At 39.7% G+C, this 25,905-nt stretch overlaps 2 protein-coding genes and 1 pseudogene across 3 annotated transcripts; 1 reads left to right on the top strand and 2 right to left on the bottom strand.

Annotated features, from left to right (window-relative positions):
- On the bottom strand, nt 1-8,403 carry LOC145478600 (alpha-L-fucosidase-like; annotated as a pseudogene). The gene is made up of 7 exons (XR_014048295.1): nt 8,017-8,403; nt 7,462-7,928; nt 6,394-6,500; nt 6,086-6,130; nt 2,559-3,528; nt 1,906-2,075; nt 1-1,429 (listed from the first exon to the last, which is right to left on the bottom strand). The product of XR_014048295.1 is annotated as an alpha-L-fucosidase-like (transcript).
- Nucleotides 8,404-10,102: 1,699 nt separating this feature from the next.
- Nucleotides 10,103-13,989, top strand: LOC145478591 (uncharacterized). Its single transcript, XM_081456672.1, has one exon. The coding sequence runs from the start codon at nt 10,811-10,813 to the stop codon at nt 13,058-13,060; it is 2,250 nt and encodes a 749-aa protein (XP_081312798.1). The 5' UTR covers nt 10,103-10,810; the 3' UTR covers nt 13,061-13,989.
- A 101-nt stretch (nt 13,990-14,090) lies between these two features.
- LOC145478592 (ectonucleoside triphosphate diphosphohydrolase 8-like) lies at nt 14,091-25,478 on the bottom strand. The gene is made up of 10 exons (XM_081456673.1): nt 25,332-25,478; nt 22,995-23,116; nt 22,093-22,219; nt 21,430-21,592; nt 20,617-20,788; nt 19,885-20,103; nt 18,419-18,685; nt 17,397-17,507; nt 16,681-16,809; nt 14,091-15,571 (listed from the first exon to the last, which is right to left on the bottom strand). Exons 1-10 carry the CDS (start codon nt 25,384-25,386, stop codon nt 15,341-15,343), a joined length of 1,596 nt encoding a protein of 531 aa, XP_081312799.1. The 5' UTR covers nt 25,387-25,478; the 3' UTR covers nt 14,091-15,340.
- Between the last annotated feature and the right edge of the window lie 427 nt (nt 25,479-25,905).

Raw genomic sequence — 25,905 nt, 5'->3', positions numbered from 1 at the left:
GAAAACAGAGTGACTGGCTTTTGTTCGGGGCAGAATAAAGTGGTTGTAATAACGAGGTGGCCGTAGCGGGGTTCCACTGTAATATGTAATGACGTCACTCTCAGCGCGGAGGTCTCGTCTGTTAGTCTTCCAACAAAGCTAACTTCTCTTAAATCCATCGAACTTCTGTTAAAGTTAAGCACTCATTCCCATGTGCCACGCAGCCATATTACTGATCGATCAGGTATTGGGAATGTCAAATGAGAACGGAAGATGGATTATAATCTGCGTTTGGTGGTTTGGTTAACATCATGCCCGGGTTATAAACGTAACTCTAAGGGTGTGTTTCTTAGGGGGGCTGGATCAGAATCAGTGATCCAAGATCATTCGGATCATGCCAATGAATCCATGCCAAGAGTGGTTTCTTTGGTTCTGTTAATAGTTTTGATGGGTGACCATGATGTGACTGATCTTGAATTACTCATCTTGATCCAGATCACCCCGAAGGAACACATTCTAAGGCAGTTCCTCGCTATCTAAGCAATTCTGTTTCATGAGTGTTTCCCGGGGTATTTAGCCATCCAAATGCAAAATGGAAAAAAAACGATATCGTTCTCAGCCTGAAGCATCAGTCGGTTTCCTTGCACTCCTTTTGGGCAACAAACACAGGGTAAGATTGAGGTAGACTGTGTACATCCGTCCCCTCCGAGGGACATGACCGATTTACCATAGGGACAGTATGTGTTGATCGTTGCAACCATAGTACTGATCGATCAGGTCCCCCCCACTGGGGTTTGATTTCTCGGTACATTTCATTTGTATTCTATTCGGATAAATCAGGACCTCTGGAAGAGTATGTTCAGCCCCGCATTTCTTAGTATTTTTCTGCGGTACTTTCTATATCGTATATTGAGCGATAAGGTAGTGACATTCACTACTAAAATTTGATTGAGGCCAGAATTGGGATAGAAAACAAAGCTAAATCACTCTTGTAGATGGCTGTGATCACGAAATCTTCATTTCGTCTGTCGACAGGCCTGGCTTGAATTCTGGCGAGGAGCGAATTGTGGAAATCAAACATACTAATTTCAAAGATGTCAAAAATGACATGTTTATTAACAACTAGCCTCCCCCCTCCCCCCCACAATCTAACCAACATTTCTTCCCTTCCCTAATTAAAACAATCCAGTTTATCTTTGGCAACATCTATTTCACTTTTCTCAGTTTTAGTACCCAGGCCCACTTAGATGGAAGTTTGTTCACGGGGGAAGCAGGCACGGTGACAAGTATGCTGCCCTTGTTAGTAGCTGGCTTCCTAACGAACTTTCTTTGATGACCTAACATAGTAATTTGGGTTTCTCCTAAGGAAACTGGAACTCCGAGAATGAGTTAATCGGTAGTTGGCCACTCAAGGACAATGGTGTACACAGCATCAGCTTTGGAGGTGAACCTGGGAAAAATTCAAGAGGAAATTAGATATGAATAAAGAAGAACAAAATGAACAAAATGAGGAATGTAAACTAAATTGGAGAAAAAATTAGGTTTGTCCACTTAATAGTGTGGGATGCCACAGGTATCCCTATTGTCACACTATTGTCATTGGCTCGTGTCCGATTTTATCCCACACATGTACCATATGGGTACCTATTTTTTATTTTTACAAGACCCCACCTGCCACGAGGCTAAAAATTCTACGATCATCATCATCATCTAGTATACTTATCAGCCGTTTAATTTGGGTCAAGCCAAATATCAACTGCTGAGGGAGAAAACAACCAATCCCAGACACTTCTATCTCTCTTATGCTACGTCATCAGGGTGGATCTCTTTCACCGTACAACAAGAGAGTGCTATTTACTAGGGATATAACACCAAACTCTTGGAGGTTGCTGGCTAGTTCTATTGGAAGCTAAAATGACTACACACCAGACATGTTTGTTAATGGTGTCATTCTGAGCTCTCCAAGGTTTAGTGCTGTAAATAGCTTCACCATTCACTGACAGCCACTCTCCCATCTGCAGCAAACTTTCCTGAAATATTGGCACAATACTTCCATCTCCTGTTGGGCCAATGTTCTGACCATGTTTCCACCACAGCTAGTCAAAAAAGCTTGTAATCAGAATTGCTGAAATATTGCCACATTTTTGCTGATCAAATGTCATGCTCAAGAAGTGTTTGTAAGAGAGGGGATACTTATTTGAGAGGGGAGAGGCTTATTTGAGGGGGGGGGGGGGGATTCAAAACAGGATTTCTGATATGAAAAGTACAATATTATTGTAACAGTCTTAAGTTGAAAAAGGCTGAAATAACATCCACCCAGGTACTTCAGGAAATGCAGAGCTTTAAGGCTTTGTTGAAAACTTGATGCTCTGTTAGACTATACATTCCCCACTGGTGGATCTAAGGGAGGGGGCCTGGGCCCCACACTTTTGTTAAGGAAATTTAAAACCCAGGGGAAAGATCTCCAAAGGTTTTCTCCTCATTTTTTTACAGAATGCATTGAAAGCAACTCCACCTTTTCTGAGCACATCTGATTCTAAAGTACACTTCTACAGTCACTGTAGTGTTTTGATTTTTACCTGACTGCGGAAACCAACTGGAATAAGAGTTCATTCATGTCTAAAACATCCTCCATTGACATATCTCATCTGAAGCCCCAGGATTGCCTGTCAACAGTCACGGCATTCTCCCATTTATGTTTCTTGAGTGTACCTAATAAAAAACATTGAAACACTGAATTTCACTCAAGGAAAACTGGTGTGCTATGAGTTCTAGTGTATATCTACAGTTCTCCAGCATAAAGCAACTTGGGGGGACTATACAAAAAAAAACATTCTTTTTAAAAGTTTCAATACCATTTGATTCTCTAATATGATTAGGTAAACCATTCCATTCATCAACAATACGTTAAAAAAAACTATATATTTTGAGACCATGACCAATGTATGACCAAGACCTGGCTTTTCTATCAAATCCACATGCAAGCCTGATCCAACATTTTGTAATTCCGAGCCTTGAATATACCAGGCACATGCAAATATATTTAGGTAGAAAATATCATTTTGTGTTGGCATAGTATGGTCCAGTATGGAGTAGATTTGGCCAAACATGGAGTGCTTTTAACCAGTACACATAAATAATGCATTAAAAGAAAAGGACAGATCAGAAATACTAAGTAAACTTAGTCATTAGTTTATATAGAACATGTACTATACAGGAGCCCTAACTTGCACCTTTCATTATACAGCCATGTTAGGAACTCACGACTCCCCCAGTATGTATCAGGTCTGTGTGGGCCATCTGCATATAAATAGTCAGCCTTGGATGTATTGATCGAGTCATACAGCGCTGGCATCAGCACTTCCTATGGACAACAAATGTGCAAACATTGCATGTCTCCCATACTTTAACCTCTGTAAAATTCTCCAATTTTGCAGAGCTATACCTTCGCTATTTATGAAGACATGACTTTCAAATTTGACCATTTTAAAAGGTGACAAAGTGATCTCTCCAGAGGCTGGTATCAATGGGCTTCATTGATTATCTGGCCTGTAAGTCAACATCAAAAAATACTGTGACAAAGGTCTGTTCTTCTCAACCCTCCAAGTTGCGACCATTTTAGTCGCCATGGCGACTAGAAATTGGAGCTGGCGACTAAATTAGAACGCAAGTCGCCAGCTCGGCGACTAAAATTAACGTGACCTGTGCGTCAGGAGCTTGAGCGGACTATCATCCAGAGCGAAAAGAAAAATGTTCTGAGCATTAAGAATTCACTTTGCAAAGCTAGTTGTTGTGGGATTTTAACCAACAGAAATGGAGACTGAATAAAATGAAATGTTACATGGTAAACAAAGATCAAGAAATTGCATTTAGTCGAGCTTGGGACGTGACGAAATTCGTTCCACTCGACTGAACTTTGGCACGTGACAATTTTACCTGGAAGCGTGAGACAACACACGCAATCTGGTCATTTGCTATCGAAAAGAAGAGGAATTGCAAAAGCTTGGAAAGCTCGACGGTACAGGATCCACAATATATTTGAGATACATCCAGATGTATTTGAGAAACGTATTTTGTTTCAGTGGACACGAAAATACTTGACTTTACAGCAGACTTGATAACACAAGCACAGGGGATTCTATAAATAATAAAACTGTGATGAAAAGCAGCTCGCAGTTGTAAATAAATTTCACTTGTGTGAACAAACCTGCGTTTATTTTTAAATTGTCAAAGATTTCATCAATAAAAAATATCCGTCTTAGTGATTGCCCTAAAACTTGTGAAAGTATTTTCGCGTTGAGTATTCGCATTCCACGGTTCGCATATTAAATAGGCCCTTTGCAGCTAAGCCATCACGTGACCTACTTTTCATAAAATTATGGGCTATAACTTAACAAATGCCAGAAATGGAAAAAGCATGTCGAAAATATCAAAATGGCCAAGTTTGAGGCCCCCATCATTAAGGAATGAGATTTTATGACAGTCTGAATTTTTAAAAGAATAAGAAGATTTGTATGGAAAAAGTTGTTGGAGAGCAAGGTCTTGCTCTCCAGCAACATTTTCCATACAAATCCTCTAAATTTTTCGAAAATTCAAGCTGTCGTATAAACTTACTCTTTAATGCCAGGGGCCTCAAACTTGGCCATTTTGGTATTTTCGATGCGCTCTTTCCATTTCTGGCATTCTTTAAGTTATAGCCCATAATATGAAAATTTCTAGGAAAAAATTTGGTCACGTTACCCCAGCTGCAAAGGGCCTATTCAAAACGACAAACAATTTGAGGTTGAACTTTTCTGTCCATTTCAATACAGTTTTTAATTTGCAGATGAAGTTTTATATCGTTTGTTTCTTCAAGCGGAAAACGAGGTTGAACATTTAAAAAAGATCATAAGCGATAAGATAAAAATAGTGTTCACTTTATGGTCTCAGCAAGAATTTGATGCCACCTTGATAAACATTGGAAAACTTTCCGCCATTCAGCTGCGAATGAGGCTATCTTATTTTAACTTGGTATAATCTGTGTCGTTTGCACTGCTCCTGTTGTGTGAATTATAAATGATATACACAAATATTTCTGTGTTTTGTGAAGCAACTTTTTTTCTTAATTTTCATCAAATATTTTCGCGGGAAAAATGGCAGTAAACATACGTTTCATTCATACATGCTCACGTTTTTTGATGGTTGATTTCACAACCAGCGCCAGCAGTGAAGGAATGATTCAAATCCTCAAAAAGATCAAGAAGACCATTTCTTCAATCTGAAGTCCATACCACACGTGGTTGCCAAGTTTTAATGCAGAAATATGGATTTCTGTGTGCTGGCTGTAGACTTGTAAATATGTGTCACTAGTATAGATTAAAAACAAAAAAAACTTTATTTCATAGCATGAAAGTTTGAATTGTTTGGGGTGCTCAAGTCATTCCTAAGTTACCATTTAAGTGTGACTATAAAATATTAAAAACTCAAGCAAGAGTTTATAATGAAGATAGTCTGAACCTTTGGCTTTTGATATTTGTGGTGTCACTTGTAAATCGATGGAGCTATTTGAAGGCATGTACATTTGCATTATTATAATCATTGTAAAAGATTTATTGAAAGTGAAAGCCAATCAATTTAAAATGACTGAATGAGAACTGCGATCAACTCACAACACTGTTACAATAATATAGTACTTTTTCATTGTGATCAGAAACTATTTCATTTGATCATCAATCATTCCAATAAAAGCATATTTGAATCAACATTAGGTAGTTCTTTCACTGAACGGGACTTCAATTTACTTGGTGGTTCAAGGAAAATGTTATTTAATAATACAGTTAGATAATAATAAGATTATTATTTATTATTAATTAATTATTAATTTACGCATATATTTTGGCGACTAAAATTTTTCACTGGCGACCAAACCTGAACAGTCAGTGGCCAAATGGCCACTAAGGAAAAAAGTTAACTTGGAGGGTTGTCTTCTACATAAAAAAATTAATTAACATACACCAGACACTCAGTGTAATAATTATTACATTTACATAATCCTGAGTAGTGAAATTATTTGCAAAATCCTTCATGCAAAAAGGAAGAAACCACTCATACAGTGAATGGTACAAACCAAGTGTGATATTTGTATTTTTCCTTATGGCTTGTGAAAATTCACCTGAAACATAAATGTTTGGTGTCATGAAGATTTAAACTACCAGGATGTGACAGATGCATTTACATGAAATAAAAAATATCAGATTATGTGGCAATTCTCACCCTCTCTTTAGTTTGTCTCGAGACAGGAAGGAGAATTTTACCATAGATCAGAGCATACACTATTGGAAATGCTCATTATCAACTAGAATTTTGTAATCATATCAGTGTCAAACTGAAAAAAAATTGTGGCAAAATGGACCATGCAGTGCATAATGACCTTACCCACAAGATCCCTGTGAGGTCCATTGTCAACAGAGTTCCAGTTCCATGATACGTTTGACCTCTAATTTGTCCATCCTTCATGATGTTTGCTAGTGAGGACTACATATCTGTTAATAAAGACATCAATAATTTCAACTCATTATTAGGGCAAAGATTTCTGTCTCAAATGAATGCATGCTTTACATACCTTATTGAGAGTCCCCATTGGGGCTTTTCAGGAACAATAACTTTAAAATTTACAAATTATAATACAACCATCAATCTAGACATTAAAATGATGAAAATCAGTTTAATTCTCAATTAGTCCACTTTATATGGTCAATTAACCCATTAAATGGTTAAATTGAAGTACCCATTATAATAGTATAAACAGAGGTCCCGACCCTTAATTCTTGGTTAAGTAAAGGCTGTGACTGTCACGCAACTCTTAGCCTGTGGGGAAATATTTCAGAGAAAGGGCCAAAACTGGACTATGCCTGGAAAGCACTATCAGATTGTGTTGTATTCTCAGTTGAGCAAAACAATCTACATTTAAAAAGCTGTTTTGATGTGGAGGTATGATAGGTACTGTACTTGGCAGTCTGTAGACAGATCCCAGACTTGCTGAACATATCAATGACATGACATACATGGGTCAATTCAACTGTCTCCTGACAGCTGGTTATTCAAATAACACACCAACAGTGACATCTGAAAGCTCAGGTAGAGGCAAGTGCTCCAAAAGTTATCTGCGCCAAATCAGCATTTTACATCTAGATCACCAGAGACTGGCCTTATTAAAGAAAACATAATATCTGGATTTGGATTTTCCAGAAAATATCCACTACATTCCCTCTCCATCAGAAGGTTTTCAGATTTGAACCCCTTATCCTCTGCCCAAGAAATTTAACTTCCTTTTACAAGTTTGGTTTTTGAGACCCCTATCCCAGTAGAATTTCTGATGACCCTCCAAGAGATACTGAGGAAATGTTTCTAGTACTGCAAATTGTGCAAGTACAATGTCAGCTCAGAAATGCAAAATTAAAACACTGGAAAGCCAACCTAAGTTATGTCTTTTGTCTATCAAACCTTGCTCCAGACTTGCCCAGCAACCCGGCCCAAGTGTCAGGGATGAAAAATTCAGCTTTGAACTTTGGTGCAAAGTCGGCAAATTCAAAGTTTGGTGGGTAATTCTGCTTCATAAATTCCACATAGCTTGGTATCTGGTTATGTTTCCAGCGGTACCAAAACCACTCAGATCCAAAACTTGGCACAGAGCACACCCCCCAGTGTATGAAAATACCAAACTTGGCCTCATCATACCAAGGGAGGGGACGTGAGTCCAGCGACTCCCATGTTGGCTTTTACTGAGCTGATCCGTGGTCCAAGAAGGATAGAGCAATTAAGACTGCTATACAACGAATCATTTCTGACTGCAACCCCTTCGGAATACCCCGAGACTTTTAGCCTGTCTGCTTGCTGCTGCCAGCTGCTTTGAGAGACGGCTCGAGACGGCACTACTTTCCCGAGTCTGTCTGATCGAACTTCTCGGAAATCTACAAATAGGGACAATAAAGTAACTCTATGAGTTAAAGTTCAGTTGCCGTCGAAATACAACAAACTGTAGACTAGATAATGACTTACCAGTCTAGAGAGTGGAATGCAAAAAAGACAACTCAGCCGCAGATCAGCGAACAAGTCAGAAGTGATGAAGGGGCACGCGCACGTTGTACAATATTTCCACAGAACTCACAAGGGGGTCTCTGTCCGCAGTAAAAGTACTTGGCATCATTTCGCTCTTGAAAAGGTCCAGACGTTGCTTGTGTCATCTTTTCGAAAATTTAGTCACAAAAACCCCATTCAGAAATTCGAATTCTGTATAAAATTATGCTTCAAAAAACCCCTAGTTCCAGCTTTTTCTCGGCCAATCGCTGAGCGGGTGCATCCTCACCGACCCCACCCTTATTGTCCTCTTGGCAGTGATTTCATGTGTCAATCAAGGGTTGATGGTTGGGGTGAATGAGTTCAGGAAACGCCGCCAACATCGTTTTGAAAGATCTGAATAGTAGGAAGGTTATAACAATACAGCTTAAGCCTTGCACAGAGAATGAGATGGTCTAAAAATCCCTTTGTGAAAGAAAATCAAAATTAGTGCGCTACATTTGATCATGTATTCGAAGGTATGCCTATTTTAGGTTTTCAGAGCATACGCTTTTGTCGAATACAAGCAGCTTTCAACTAACAGTTAGTTGAAAAAGTTTTAAGAGAATTTCTATTTTTCTTTTTTAGGGACATACAGCCTGATTGTAAAGGGATCTTGTGGTAAGCCGTGTAGCAGAGATGGCATCCAACTGAATGATACAGGTACGCTCCATTTAAGCTCAATTCCTGTTTATGAAAACATGATTCGTTGCCAAGTGAAAAGCACTTCACGTTTTTGAACTTTGCTAGATATCGTTGTTTTGAACAGTTTACGCGAGTGAATCCTTTATTAATCAATGTATCCGGAGCTTCTCGCCTTTGATATATACCCTTACTAAAAGTGAACTTAATGATGAAGGACTGTCCGGAACACTTAACGCGTCGGCGTACGTGATCAACTCATCTGGGTCAGTTTCTTTGGAAAACGCACTTAGTTTGAAGTGTGTATGAATTCTTTATCCTATCCTGTCGTACACTTATTTTAACCTAAAAATCAATTTTGTACGCTTATATAATTTCCAGAAATTACTTTTCCGTTTGTGACCTCCGTGTTTGCGAAAGAAATCAGTCGTAACTAAGTGGTCCATTTGAAAGGGTTTCTTCCCCGTCTCGGTACAGGCTCGAGTTAAAAGATTATTTTAGATATCTATTTAATAAAATTCGGATCCGAAATTCGTGCTTTAATGAGATAAACATGAATTTTTGTGTCTCGATTCGTCAATTTATCAAAGATCTTGGCATCGCAAACAGCAAAAGCCCCTTTTTTCAGGTGTTTTGTAAATTTGCCTGGTTTCGACTTCCAGACATATCAGGCTGCTATGTTAGAATATCACGTCACTACAAATTAATATGAGTTCGTCAGTGAGCCTGAGTAAAAAAAGTTTAAGGCACCATCCACACTGTGCCGGAGAAAATTGAAAACGGAAGTTTCACCCTGAAAACGCATCAAATGTTTTCCGTCCACACTACGCCCTGAGAAATTTGAAAAACGCAACCGGTCATTTTGTATTTGTGTTTGTGAAACTTGGGGATTACCGTGATATCATCGCTTTCGAAAGGTCCGTTTTCAAAATGTTTTTCGTCCACACTAAAACTCAAGGCCTCCGTTTTCAAATTCCTCCGGTCTGAAGAGCGTTTTCCGAAAAGCTCTGTTTTCCTGACGGATTAGTGCGGATGATACGCCTAATAGTAGAAGTAAAGCTGCGTTTTCAACTTTCTCCGGCGTAGTGCGGACGGAGCCTAGATTAATGACCCAAGTGATATGTAAAGCAAAAAGCTCAAAGCAAGTCACGGGCGTGGTAATGTTTTTGAAAAATACAACTTCTGGTTTCACCCCACGAAAAAGTGTAAAACTCGAAACCACTGAATGAAAAAAATTTGAGACGCTACAGCAAACTAATAAACAATCAACTTCTCCGAGTCTCAGGTCTTTGAGATATTCTGTACATAAGTTATCCGCCACAAAGTTTCACACAAATTTATAGAGCTCAGAGTTTGTGTTCTGCGGAGGGGCCCAAGTATGGCGATTGTGGGATCTAGTTCCTCTGATATATTTAAAGCGATCAGTTCACTGCTAAAAATCTCAGAATTACTCATTCTTTTCAAGGTACGTGTGGTGTTAAAACTTGGATTTTAAAAATCTTGTACTTTCAAAGAGATGAGAAAGTTAAAAAAAGTGAGGTCAAGTGAACATCGTGTGTTACGTAACATACGCTTTGCTTCCAGTTGGCGCCAAAAGTTACTCAGTTACAAAAACTCGCGATTCGCATCTTTTAAGTGGTGATTCGATAGGGTTATTAAGCTTCTGACCCAAGTTGTTCAAAAGGTGAATAACGCTATGCACCGGATAAATCACTATCAAGTGGATAGCGTGGTGTGTTTTGTTTACACTTATCTACTGGATAGTGATTTATCCCGGCGGTGGATAGCGTTATCCAACCTTCGAACAACTGGGACCAGGATGACAGAGGCAATGCCCTAATCCCCTATCCCCCATTCCACCAACCAACGCGACCCACTCAAACACTCTTAGCAAAATATGAGAGCATAGTACAGTTCCTAGCGAAGGGAGAGTGTTGTCTGATAAAATAGCGCAATAAGAAGATTATTGCTAAAAATTAAATTGAAGGTGGAAATGTATATTTTACTTTTTCAGGAGTCAGTTGAACAGTTGGTAAACTAAGAACCTCTTACATTACATCATCGAACAACCGTAAACTCACACCGATCTTCAACAATGGCATGTTATGAAGACAAAACACCCCAAGGTCCAACAAGTGAAAATGTGGTAAGAAATCCGCCTGAGCTCCAATGTCTTGAAATCGAAATCCCGAGCAGCAAATCAGAAGGATTTCCGGCAGTCCATGATGATTACGAAGCTATAACGAATTACGCCGGGCGAATGAACTCATCTGTTGCCTCTGAGTTGTCTCTTGTTGAACCTTTATCGTTTGAGTCAGTTCCTTTGGACCAACAGTCTCAGCAAGCCAGAACGTCATGTTCCAGTGCATCAAAGGATTCATCTTGCTACTACCGTCACGGACCAATCCTGTATGGCTCCTCGGGTACGCTCCCGAAGCAAGGATCCAGTGCAACCCCTGACTTCCAGTCTACTTCGATGTGTTCCACGTCTAATCGTAGCGTGCTTGATTATCAGTGTTCCTTTACACCCGCTACCACATCAGCGTCAGCCACCAGGCACACTTACACTCCTCCGAATGACCCCAATTTGCTCCCTGGGAGAGGCGAGAGTAGCGGGGTTGTTTGGTGCAAAGATGCGTTGAAGGCGTTGTCAATTGATAAGCCGCTACAATTGAAACAAGCAGCTACCTATCAAGACCATCAACTGCCACTGCAGACTACCTCTTGTAGCGTAGACATCGAAAACAGGAGCAAGCCATATCAAACAGGCATTGAAGCTCTCACCAGTAAAATGAAAATCCCAAGGTATGTGTTCCATCCAAACGAAGCCCTGCAGCCACCACAGAAACTTGTTAATCCCAGCGAGCCCTTTCCCTCTAGAATAGTTAATGCCAGTAACGTTCACAGATCTGATGGCCAAAGAGTGGCAGAAAACAGCAGCTCTCCGCCGAAGTCAGACTTCCAAATGGGCACTCCAAACGACCAGCGTTTTCAGGACCTGCAGACGGCACTATGGAAAGAAAATTACGCTGCCTTGTATCTGAACCAGATGGCGCAGTCAATGAATAAAAACACGCCTTTCAACAGCACGCCATTTCCTTACGTGCCGATGAGAAGTCAGGAGCAACAACCCATGAACAACAGCCTGACACAGGTTGCACCTGCTGGTAACATTCATCACAATCTACCTGGTTTTCCTGTTAGCAATGCCTTTAGGCAACCGTTGCTTCCTTCAGCAGATTTCTGCAGTGCACAATCTTCTGCAGGGACAAATGTGACGTACACTGGTGCTTTCGCTGATCAGTTTACTTTCCAAAGCACTACCCAACATGGAAAGTTCTCTAACACTATGATGCCCTCCCAGTTGTCGTCTGGTACAGCCACGACTACTCCAAGACCCGTTGGAGCCGTCAATTTTGCCCCATACACCGTACCTGTGCCTCTATCTGCACCTTTAAGTCCATTCTTTGAAGCAACCATTATGGGTCAGCAGTTCTCTCCTCGGCAGAGCTATGCACCTGGGAACTCAAGAGAACGGACCAGCGAACAAGCAGTGCAGCTCCCCTCGACTCTCTCAACAGCCATTCAACCCAAGCCCTCCCCAGCTGGGTATGCCTTTGATCCCGTGTCTCTCTTTCACTTTCCTCGAGGGTTGGGTTTCCAAGCTCCGATACCGTTTGTTCCCAGGGGATTTCCTGTTCTTCAATACCCGGATCCGGGTACGATGTTCCGCGAGGCGAACTTGTTGAGGCTTGATCCTGCGAATGACGGGACCACTCCTGTCGTCGAAGAAACGTCGCCAAGAACACCAGAGCTTTCCAATATCCCAGAGGAAAACGGTCGCGAAGACGAAACTCCCCCTCAGAAACAAACGACCTGTGCAAGTGTCTCAGCAAAAAAACTCCAGCAAGTACATCAGTGCAAAGTCTGTTCGAAAGTTTGTGCGCGAGCCTCATCTCTCAAGGTTCACATGCGAACCCACACAGGAGAGAAACCCTTCTCGTGCAAAGTTTGCAAACGAACTTTTGCACAGGCCGGTGGCCTGAAATCACATGTCCGCAGCCATACGGGTGAAAAGCCATATAGATGTGACGTCTGTCACCGGTACTTCTCGCATTCCACGGCCGTAATCAATCACAGGCGCACACACACTGGGGAGAAACCATTTGCGTGCGTCCACGAGGGATGCGGCAAGTGCTTCGCTGACCAATCAACGTTGAAGAAACATCATAGAACCCACACAGGAGAGAAGCCATTCCCATGTCCGTACTGCACCAAGAAATTCACCCAGCTGGGAAACATGAATAAGCATGTGCGATGTAAACACAGCAAAATGAGCAAGTAATAGTTCCTTCTAAAGCTAAATCTTATCTGTCATTCGTGTGAGTAACAGTGCTGTTTAAAGTATTTTCTTTAGCAAAAATTAATAATTGTGTTGAACATAAAGGTTAAGAAATTTTGAGTTTTTGACTGCAAGCAAGGCAGGCACTGTGTTATGGTTTTCACATAATGTAGCTCCTATGAGAAGCTGAAACTACTTAGTTTATCACACGATAGCGTTTACGCGTCTCTGCCCGGTAACGGCAGGAAGAGTACACGAACTGATAACCAAAGATAGTTGTAAAGTAAAAATGGAAAACCTCGAAACTAGAGTTCACAAATATAGGGTGTTATATCTTGGCATCATATTCCATAACAGAAATTACGTTCAATCAACAAAAAGCTTCAGAGTTCCACGTGTGAATGCAAAGTAGCCGCGTTTCTTTTCGCGCGCTCATTTTTCATGTAATGTCGCTAATTGGTCGACCGAATAAGCAACAACCAATCAGAGCCTTAGGGGCGCTACGTCATCACTTTAACAGATAGATTCCGTTTTGCCTTGCGTTCAGAATGTTCAAAATGTGATAAGAGCAAAAAAGTAACCGAGTGTGTCCCTGATGTTCTTGCCACATTTTGGCGTCTGCTGTGATCAATTACCGAACAGGCGCACGGCAACATGGAATAGTCTAATCCACCCTGTAAACAACTGAAGTATGGAGTTTCAAGCGTTCAGGAAAACTCAGTCTAGAGACCTGCATGTAGGGACGTCTACATTTAAAAGCACGTATTAAAGGAGTCTTGGGCAACGCCCCTGTCCTATAACACTTAGTATAATTTGACATGTTACATCAAAATACTGTTCGTTCAAAACGATTTTATACAAAGTTGAGTTTTAATAGAAGTAGTAGATCTTATTAGATTATAGTTAGCTATTTCACATAGCCGAATTTAGCACTGATGTGCCATGCCAATGTGGAGAAGTTTCTCTCTCAAAGTTAGGAACCTTCAAAATTTTTGTGCAAAAGACAGACGCAAACAGCCTGTTTGTCCTATCGTTCTCTGATAGCTTTAAAAATTGTGTTTATTTCAAGGACAAAAAAATTAATTAAAAACTTTATCCAAAGACAGCTCCTGTAAGGTTGGTAACTAAGCTAAGACATTGATCACGAAATAAAGAGATCTTGAGTTTTGCAGCTGCTGGTTTAAATTCTTAGCTACTAACGCAGAGTGCCATAAATCTTATCAGCAACTTTTAACTATGGGTTTCTTTCTTTTTTTACAGGAGCTTAGTCACGATATTTTGAGTTATTTTGGCCCCGCACAAAATAACCTTTACATTGAAGGGAACCTGAAAATAATAGTTAAATAAGATGGGAAAACACAAAACAGATAATAATAAGCCATAAAGGAACAAGAATGGTTAAGGATGGAGAAGATAAAGTTAACACGAATTACAAACGACGGACTTGGAAAAATTTAGTCTTAACTTTTCAAGATGACTGAACCGTGACGTAGCTCCTTTAAATATGAAAAAATAATTGAAATTTTTACTTTTTAGCACATGTCAAAGAACTTTTGTATTCATATTCGACAACCTGGTACTTAGGAGGAAAAACGAAGCGCGGGTTCTCGTTTCCGCCCTTTCTTTCCCGCTGTAATTTTTTCCCAACAGTTTTGGAACCCAGATATTTAGCTCGTGTACCGCATTACTGGGGTCACGTGTGCATTCTTTGAGAATTGCATGTTGTATGCTGTACTCAACAGCATGAAATAGTCTAAGGTTGGACAATGGACATGACGCTAGTCATTTTTGAAATGTAATCATATTTGCGATACACAAAATTTCCCGGAAATAAGAGAAACCAACAAAAATAGTTCAATAAGGTACAAAAACACCAATTGGATTGGGGAGAGACGAAGGTGAAAAACGTTACACTAAATTTTTCAAGATACTACACGCGTGCCAACGCATATTTTGAATATTTCAATATAGCAATTTCTTAAAATTGTAGTATATACTTAAAAGTTTTATAAATTTCAAGACAAATCATCTCCCTAATCTGTACGTTTTTAGGCGATAAAAACTCTCAGTTCACACATACATCGTTACTAGACATAAATTAAAAACAAACATATTGTGATATTTTCATTTCTTCTTGTGAATCTAGTCTTACACCAGATACATATGTAGCGTAATCCAGTTCCAATCATTGGTCACATGACTCTGCCTCGACCATCCACGTCATAGAAATTAATAGAGAAGCCTCCATCTCAGTTTGAAGGGCCTGGAAACCACTGATCCTGTTTATAGCACCAGTCCTTGCGTTCGTAAGCGTTTTTGTTTATACATTCTCCCGGCGGACAGCGCACATATCAGTATCCCAGTACTGATCAGTAAAGCACCTACGATAACCACGACCAAGTAGACACCACTCTGGATCAGGTGAATTGAGATGGTGCCTGGATTTTCCACTGGCAAGAGATTTGTGGCGTTGATCATAAAACCCAGAGTCCAGCCAAGAGAACGTTGGTTAACCTGAAGAAAGGAAGAAATACGAAGTTGGACAGAAAACAGAAAAGACATTTTATGTTTAACATAAAAAGAAGTGCATGTTTTGAAAAATGAGAGATTGAAAGATGTCCCGCGAATTCCCGATAAATTTTCTGATTTTCATAAAGGTTGTTTACGATTTTGTTTTCGACTTATCAGCACAGTGATATTGTCATTGAACACTCAGGAAATAGTACGAGCCCTCCGAAAGTTGAGTAACAGTCTCGGACCAAAACCGCGGAAACCACTATATGCTTCAGTTCCAGGTCTCGAAAAGGATACCCGTCCAACCACTGGCCGAGATGAACTTGCGCGAGTAACCTAATCAATCATGAGCGTCGATGAAAAGCACTTAAAAAACATCTTCTCTGGGTTCGTATATTTAATGAAATTTTAACACGAATTTCTTGCTCCTTATTAGTACACTCTGTTATTGATGGTAATGTGAACCCCTCCCCCCCAGAGATTACAAAGCATTCCGTAGGCGAGCGTAAGGCTTGGTTGCTTTCACATAGGTCATATACAATATTAGACAAATAGTCATGGATGAAAATAAGAAGACTTCATTTATAATATCCGAATCCCGTGGGAGTGGCCACTGTTCCAAAGAACAAAGTCAGGGCTCAAAGAGACTGACTAATGCAAATACAGGACTGCATATATATAATTACCGCACTCAAATTCACAATTAGCCAATCAGAAGTCGTGCCTACTGTCCTAAAATCCTGCGATATCAAGTCACTGACCTGATATGGTTAGGATATCATGCTCACATGGTCGAATTTGGGTACGGTAAATACCTAATCGTACCTTTTTGGTGCGCTTCGGCGGCATACCAGGCTCGTTTGGTCCCGCCATGGTTCGTATTATGGCTCGACTACGTCTCGCCAAAATACGAACCATGGCTCGACTAAACTCGCCTGATATGCCGCCGAAGCGCACCAAAACGATACGATTTTATATTATAATAAACAATATAAGTAGATAGTTGGTGGCAAATTACCCAATCTCAAGTTGTTTTGTAGCACGAGATGACCAACATGTTGTACCGAGTATGCTCTTTATTTCATAGAATACATAGCACTGCTACTCACCGAACCAACAAATCTCAAGATTGGCTTCGACTTCTCGAAGTGGTAGCCACGTGCAAGAATTGTCAGGATATATTGCGCATCAAAACAATAAAATGCAAGATACAAGGGATTTGAAGGAATGACTTTTATCTACGTAGAAAAAAATAACCGGGTCAAGTTTAAATTTAGGTTACTGTTTGAGTTCTAACTTATTTAAGTCCTGGAACTTCAAGCTCTGACAGCTCTAAATGCATCATGTGTGTATGATTATCTAGTCACACTTATTCTGGTGACAAATAGGGCGGTCAGTCGGTCTGAGTCATTCAGTTCCTTTTTAGTCAGCGATAATTAAAATAGAGAGCAAGACACATTGGTACATTGTTAGTAGGTCTTAGTAGTACTACAGTCGAACATCACAGTCCAGGTTGAGGCGCCTGTCAAGTAGGGGAGGCTGGCCTGATTTACAAGGCCTATACCTCATTCAAACCAACCTTACTATTTTAACTAAATCACGTTTGGGTTTTTCCAATTTGTCAACTACGCTTTGCTGTCCCTTTGAGAAGACAAATTTCAAAACTAATACATTTTAGTCAAACAGGCTTTCACCTTGTTTAGTTGTGGGGTGTGTACGACATGAGCAACTAATACTTAACATTGTTTAGTTAAACCACTTTTTATCACGTTTAACATGTTGGTGTGAATGGGATATAAGACAGACGAAACTGATCAGAACTTACTTCATCCCAAGATTTCCTACAGATATTCTTTGTTGCATTTTCCAGCTCATCAAGCGACACATCGCTAGTGAGATTGAGATCTCGGATAACAACATAGTAGCCTGAGAATGCCTGAAATCAAGAATTCAAAATCTCACTAAACATGTCCACTGACTAAATCTGAACACAGATTCCAGATTAAATAAGTGCGCTTAAAGTAAAGAGAAATATAACTTCGTAGCTTCGACATCAGCCCTCTCTTCTGGTCGCCCCAGTTGGTAGCTCCCGATCTGATCAGAGGTCTCACAGAGGAAACTGCTAAAAATTGCGTTTGCACGGGTGTATGAAGCTACAGTTTTGTTTTGTTTTGCTTGTTTTGTTTTATTATTTACTTTATTTATTTATTATTTACTGTCTATTACCAAGCTACTGGGTGTAGATCAGTTGCGCGTTCTATTTTAAAGAAACGTAAAAGGGTAAAAAGGTCTGCATACGAGCCAGGCTGGATCGGAGCTTATCCCAGTTTCTGTAGCATGAAGCGATTAGGAATATTTCTCCTTCCCCCTGGGTGGGATGCTAGTCCATTGCAGGGTTACCCCCAGCATTAAATCAGCCAGTACCCATTTGTAAATGGGTACCTGGGTGGAGAGAGGCACTGTGAGAGGTAAGTATCCTGCCCAAGAACACATCACAATGTCCCCAGCCAGGGCTTGAACCGCTCGATCCGGAGATGAGCAAACTAACCATGAGGCCACCGCGCCTCCACATTATAAAGGATCGTACCTAGTGGATATCAAAATGAATCAAACATTTCTACAAGTCTACTTTCCGTCATATGAAGAAATAAAAAAAGGCAGCGGAAAAAATGATTTCACGAAAAATGGAGGTTAGCAAGGTCGCTGCTATTCCCTCGCTGTTATTCCCTCCCGTGACCCCAGCAGACATCTACCTGTTCGTTTCTTTTGTTTCTGCGCTGTTAGCTCGACAATCTAAGAGGCTAAGTTGAGATTGCTCATGAAAATAGTAGTAAAAACTGAACTTACAAAAAATGTAATTCCGTCCTGAATGGGTGGTTGATAAACATCATCAAACGAACAATTGCTATTGCCTCGGCATGATGAGAAGTTGAAGAGTTTATCGACTTGCTTGGCACAAAGAGTGTAGTTTCCAGTTCCCTTCAGTGTAAAGGAACTGCTCCTTGAATGTTGCCCTGTAACGCACGGAGGAGCCCAGAGGTAGCTGGAGGTTACGTTTCTTTGGTGGCCCTTGGGTCCGCATGGATTGTCGACTGTTGCTGAAAAATTAGAATCCTAAAAGCAAGTTTACAGTATAAATGAAGTATAATATTGACCCTGCTTTCCAGTATTACTTTATTAAAAACTGGATCATTGAATAATCCAATTCAAGAGTTTTCATTGGCTTAGCCATCATGGGTTATGAGACATTACACCATGCTCTACAAATATGGTGAGCGTACGCGTGATTTTTCGGGCGGTTTTGTTTTTATCTTAGTTTAGTTTTCTACATTTTGGGGGCGTTTTTAATAAAACAATCATTCTACTCTTTCTTGTTCGATGTGAGATGATTATCCCCCATTCATATCATCATACCATCTCATATCCAACGGGCGCTCGCGATCGTGGAATAATTGTTAATTATACCAAACTATATAAATAAACGTACGCGTTATTTTTTGTTTTATCTAGTTTTCGATATTTTCGGGCGTTTTTAATTCAACAATTATTCCACTCACGCTTGTTAGATATGAGATGATTATAGCCAACTCAGTGTGCGCTACGTGCCTGGTTGGCTATCTATCATCTGATATCCAACGCGCGCTCGTGGAGCAATTGTTAAAAATAATGTCTCTGGATTGGTTGTTATACAGCGGTGTCGAAAAGTAATTGGTTGTTTTGTTCGCTTAAAGAAAACCCGCGCCACTTTTTCACCCAATAAGAAGTAAAACCAAAACCAATCGCCACTCGCTCGTTTTTACGCGCTCTGCGTTACCTACATGTATTTACTTTAAGTTTTGACTGGTTCACTGGATTGTATTAAAAACCGTTCTAAACTAAGCAACAACCAATAACAAACACTACGAATCTCTGTAGTGCTATGCCATCACAATGGATGACTTGTCTCAAATCTCGGACGTTTCTTTTGCTAGGAATGGAAAAGAGCGCAGAACAGAACTGTTTATTTTTGTAGGATAAGTATTTGTTCATGAATGAAATTGGCACCATCTCTCAATCTTCATCTTGAGTTTCTAAAATTCTATGAGGAACATTGCAAATATGTTCTTAATCTATTCCTTCCCCTCAAGAAATGGAAAACGATTCATTAACTGAGCAGTACATGGTGTGGTACTGCCAACCACTGATTTCTCTTACAAAGGTTAACTATGGTTAATACAGTGGCCTAATGGAGGGTGAGCAACTTGAAACCTTTAACTACTCAAAAGAAAGTAAAGATTTGGAAGTCTAAATAGCATACACACTCATTTCCTAACCTTAACAAGTTGAGCTAAGTATCTTCTCTCTGCTTCTTTCTTGCCATAACACAAGTAGCTGTGTGTGTACAGCTGATATTCATTTCCATACAACTTCAATTTACTGGAATGTGGAGGAGGTTTAGATGGAACAAATGTTATTTGTGTAGATGCACCTCCCATGTCCAGAGCACCAACCAGTTTTTGACTGACCAGGACACCATCTACTTGACTTGTTTCCTAAAATAAATACAGCATGGGCATGTTAAAACATGAAATGGCAAAATGATGAAATGGCACTACGGTATGAGTCAATAGGGGCTATTTTGTCATTTCACCATTTTGTGTTTTTTAAAACGTGCCCCTCTAGCAAGATATGTCAAAAAATTTTCATTGTAAAGGAAGGAAAGAAGGAAGGATAAAAACGGGAAGCAAGGAGAGACTGGGAGGAAGAACAGATGTCTATTAGGAGAAGGAACATAAATACATGAATGCAGTCAAGATCTGAGGCTCAAAATGGAGAAAGACTGACATAAATACACTGTACAACAATGTACATGTCAAGTCCTCTTTCACATTTGGTAGTTCCAAGGGCTTTCACAAGTCTAGGACTTGGAATCTCCATCTTTCCAGTATCTGCAGGTTGGCAGCTTTGTCTTAATATTTCCAGAAAGACTTGTGATGAGAAGGCATAATAATTGTTTGTTTTGTGTTATTATTGTATGCACATCATTAACTTAAAATATTACACACCTGTAAATCCTTTAAAGCACCATTCAAGTAGTTTACAGTTACCCAAGATGAGAGACCTTCTTCTTCACCACTTATTATACGAGCAAATTCGTCTTTAAACATGAAAGGTGAGCTTGCCAGCGTTTGCCGCACAGAGCCTAGGATACGATCTGCTGCTGTAGCATTTGTCTCCCTGAATAATTATTATGAATTTTTGTTGTCAGTGTTAATTCAATAATCCAAGTTGGTTTTGGTGCAAAGTACCATTTGAAATCAATTGAAAACAGTCACATCACTACAGTTGAACCTCCATTTATGCCCATCTCTCCATAACAGCTACTAAAGGGTGTCCCAACTGCCAAAATAACTTCTCAATATTATGGCCAGTTAATCAAGGACTGATGGACAGTGTACACAAAACCCTACAACTTAAATGTAAATTATAGGTCACAAAATTTGGTCATAATGCACCATATTGTTCTCTGTTTCTGTTTGGTTTCTGTTTCATTGATAGATTGTGATTGTGTTATGTATTCATGTGCTATACAATAAATATTTTTATCAAGAAAATAAAAATGTTGCAACCCCTGAAAAAAATACAGGTGTCATATTACACCTCTACCTCCCATTTTGGCCACCTGTCTACAATGGTCATTTTCCTTTGTTCCCAAGGTGGCTGTTGGGGAGAGAATCATAAGACACCCCAGCTTCAAATTTGTCCTCACGCTTATTCTCAAGGGCAAAACCCTTTGTAACCTTTTTCTTTTGAGAATTTTCATAAGAGGACTTTGACAGCTGCACCTTTTGTGAAAAATAAATTTTGTTCACTCTTACTTAAGCAGCCTCATCCCTGCAGTAGCACCAAGGTAAATTGGAGACTTGTCCTGTAGGTATGACGGAATAAGCTTCTTGGCTTTGCTTTTTATACAACTTTGCAGTGACTGTCCAGCCTGCTCGGGATCAGCTACATAGCTTGAAATTCCTTTCACCATACCATCTGCAACATACGTTTACATTATCAGGTTGCAAAAAACTCTGTTAAAAGTGAATGAGCAATGATGGTGTCCCAGAAAATATTAACACTTCTACCACAGAATTGTTTGGTTTTTGAACTCTCCCAGACCTCTGGAATTAGCCAGTTCACTTTAATTAGTTACTTTGTACTTTCCTTTAAAAATTTTGTCTCTTGAAGTCCCCCTACCCACTGGAATTTCCAATATACTTCGTGGAGAGGGTATGGATATTGTCTGCAACTGTACAAAATATATATTAAATTAAATACAGAAAAGAAAAAGAATAACCATGACCATCATCCAAAGATTTCATATTATGCAACTGAAATCATTTTGATTGATCTTACAAAAACACTGTCCCACTGAACTTTTAGTAAATTGCTGTTGGTGTACACGTAAATTGAACATAGTTTTTCACGCATCCCTTTAATGGATTAAAAATTCACTACATATTTACTACAAATTGGGATCCACATTGATTCACCTTTATCTTTAACTGTACAGTCTCCGATTTGTTTTACAAGTGCAGTGCCCTTTACAACATCGCTGACTGTCCACTTATAAACAAACATACTGGTATGTGTTGAGCCTGCATCCAATACAACTCCATACTAAGATTAAATAAAAACAAATCATTCAATGACCAGAGAATCCATTCCTTTTTTATTCCTCCCACCCAATTATCATCTAGTCATTTTCAACTACACTTAACAGCCTATAATTACACTGATCCCAATATCTCATTGACACAGTACATGCCTCTGAACAGTACATTCTGAAGGAGCATTTTGATCTCAGTGTAAACTTAAGTGTCAAGCCATATCCATCACTACTGACAGATAACATGCCCCAGGGTGTGGAATGTAGTTACTGTACACCTGATTATATATATATAACTGTACTGGCCAGTGTTTGTGAGGAAGACGGGGGCTATTTGACTAGCTTGACCCCTTGGTTTAGGGGCTAAGGAAGGCCAGGTTTGAGGAATGCTAAATCTTTAGAAGCATAGAGTTTTTGACTAGTTGTACTTCACTACCATTCCCTATAAGGAGGTGGCCTCATGGTAAGTGTGAGCACTCGTCTCCAGATCTAGTGGTCTGGGACATTGTACATGTACAAGACACTTAACCCTCACAGTGCCCCTTTCCATCAAGGTGTATGAATGGGTAACCGCTCATTTAATGGTGGGGGGGGGGGGTAACCCTATGATGGACTAGCATCCCATCCCATCCATCTGAATCACTTCATGTGACAGAAACTGGGATAAGCTTCAGCCTGATGAGCCACTAGGCTTACCTTACCTTTACCATTCCCTATTTATTTTTTCTCTACTGTTTACATAGGTTTCTACCTCAGATAACAGACTTCAGGCTAAATGGAATATACCTCATCTTTGATCTTCTCCTGATACACATTGATTACTGTGATGCAAACAATTCCAAACAGGATCAAACATAATGATACAATGTAGCCTGTCCAATCTCGTACATAGCAAGTAGAACTCCTGGCTGAAAAAAAACCATAAATATTAATATTAAAAAAATTGTAAATTATAATGTAAATTATAAAAACAAAAAAATCAATTGATTAAAGTATACAGGGTAGACTGTGCAAATGCCAAGATCTGATGTGATATGAATTAGGTAGCTCCTGTAAGTACCCATGCCAGGCCAAGTGTTTACAGACAGGTTTGGAACCCCCTAGCCCTGTTGCTAGAGGGCTAGCAAAAAAGGGTGCTTACCAGCTAGCAAAAGACTCAAAATACATCAGAACTCGTTTTGTTCTATTTATGTCTTTTGATTCCCAACCAAATGGTACTTGGTCTCTAGAAGGCTGCCAAGTTTTCAAACCCCTTTTAACCTGCTGGCCCATGGCATTCCACTTACTCCATGTATTTCTTACTCTTTCCTTACTTTTAGTCTTTATTCAACCTTGTTGCAGTCCACACAAGTAAGAGAAACTTCCTACTTTGTTGTGTATCTTACAGAAGAACTCAAGGTCACTGCGGAAAACGTATTTCATTTGTCAAAGCTAATAAAACCTTGCACTAAGTTTAGTCACTCACCAAAGTTTCAAACTCTAAAACGCAGGTTTCCTTATGAAATTCATCTCCAAAGAAGCCCAAAATTCTTCATTGTTGCCGCCATTTCGAACAGTACTCAGCAGTCAGGCCGCATTTTTGTGACGTCATTCCGTCCAAGACATTTAAATGGCTTCCGATAAGCTTTTTAAGGTGGCTTCCTACAGTTTTACGATCGCGCAAGCGCTGAGGAAGTAATCTGCGCATGCTCAAAGGAAAACGTCAGTGTTTTTCGATATTTTATTGCATCAACATGAGCACAAAAAGCAAAACTGACAGTGAATTTTCTCGCATTTCCTTCAGTGAAATTCCATAAAATTTGGTAGATTGGTAGCAAATATTTTATTTTACTCGGAGCTCATTTTTCAGGGAAATCTATAAGACCAAACTTTTTGCAGCGGTGAAAGACATAAATTTGAAAATATCGAAAAAACTGCCTTTACAAACCCTACTTTTTTGTGTTTAAAATTCATATTCTGCTGGAAGCGATGTGATGAAAAAATTTTGGAAGATTTCACCGCACAAAATTCATGAAAATCACAAATAAAGCCATAAAAACAGTGAAATACACTTTTGTTCGGGCATTTATAATTTAAGACTAAATCCCAAAATTTTAACAGAGATGATAGCAAAACACTATTTAATCATTGCTTATTACATGTAATTAGTTTGAGAGGACTAGGTGTGAAAGCAAATGCAAAAACAGCATTCAAACCATAACACTTGTGTGCGCAACACCATAAAATGATTACCCTATGGAGCCACCTTAACTACCTGACTCTAGGCTAATGGCTGCTCTGGAGCCATATTATCTTGGGCCAAACATGCTCCAAACTCGGAAAATGAAAGCAGTGAAGATAAGGAAGTGGACAATCACTTTGAAAAAAATACATTTTACTGACCTTGTGAAGGATGCAAAGTCATTTGCAGGTTTTTCTCCTTCTTGCCAATTTTGAGTCGGATGGAATTATGTCACGAAAACACAGCCAGGCTGCCAAGTACATGTACAGTTCAAAACACATTTAGCAGCCTCCGAAGTAGATTCTTTTGAGATGAATGTCTTCAGGATAGCTGACGCTTTAGCAGCTGAAACTTCAGTGAGTGAAAAAGCTAAATGTTTACTTGCTATAGGCGAAGACAAAAAAACAAGCTTTTTGGAGTGACCCCTCTCCTTTAAACCACTTTGCTTTAGGTCAAAAATACCAAAAAAGAAGTTGCCTTATTCCTTCCCTTTGAATTTTCAGTTGATGTTAATCACGAGACAAGTGAACATGACAACAGCCCTTAAAAATCTTGTAAGATCCCTAAAGATCCTGTGAAGCTTTTCACCAGGAAAGTATTTACAAGTTAGTTAGGGGGTGAGGAGAACCTATAAACTAAATACAGTGTATATTCCGTTCATTGACATTTCGCCACTAATTCAGTCAATCAGTGAACAGTCGGTTAACTAATCTTTTCATAGTCACTTCTTACAGTTTTCTTCACAGAAGCGAATCTCAGAGAAGTCCAAACATCGAAATTTAGTACGGCATCAGTTTACAAGAGAGCTCTCTAACGATGGTCCACGAACTAAAATCTGAACGAATATATAAGCTTAAGCTTGATAACTAACGTCAAATTTGCGAACAAGAGAAGAAAATTACCTTCAAGATCATTTCTTATGAGCGGTGCATTATCCTCCTCGTCCGTGGGCAGCATCTATTACAAAAATAAAACTAATCCACGAAAATCTTAATGAAAGATGAAGGAGGGAGCCCGAAATGTAACAGGCGTTCAAGGATTGGGAAAAGGCGGAAGTGGCACCCAGTTTCCCTACGTTACTCCCTCTGGCCAATAGTAGACAGGGCACTGGACAGCATTCTGATCCGCCGCGCTTCCATTTTGGAGGAAATTTGGGCAATTTTTGACACTCCAAAATCTGCACAACATTTCATGACCTATGACGTAACCACGATAAAAGGGTTTCCAATTTTACCGGAAGTAGGCCTCAGTTTTTCAGCCCAAGGGCGAATTTTCATTTTATGATTTTCCCGTCAGTCCAGAAGTCTAACAAAAAGGTAACTGTAAATCAAAACATTTTGGGTTGCTGTTTTTGAAAGTATTTTAACGCTTAATAATTGATTCCCGCCTTCTTAGCTAAGAACTCCCATTGCCTGCCCCTTCTATTCCCACTTCCCGCCCTTTCCTCTCCCATCTCCTGCCACCTATTCAGCCTGG

Source organism: Orbicella franksi, chromosome 2, assembly GCF_964199315.1.
Source record: "Orbicella franksi chromosome 2, jaOrbFran1.1, whole genome shotgun sequence".
In the NCBI taxonomy this organism is placed as follows: Eukaryota; Metazoa; Cnidaria; class Anthozoa; order Scleractinia; family Merulinidae; genus Orbicella; species Orbicella franksi.
This window is presented reverse-complemented; position numbering and strand designations above follow the sequence as displayed.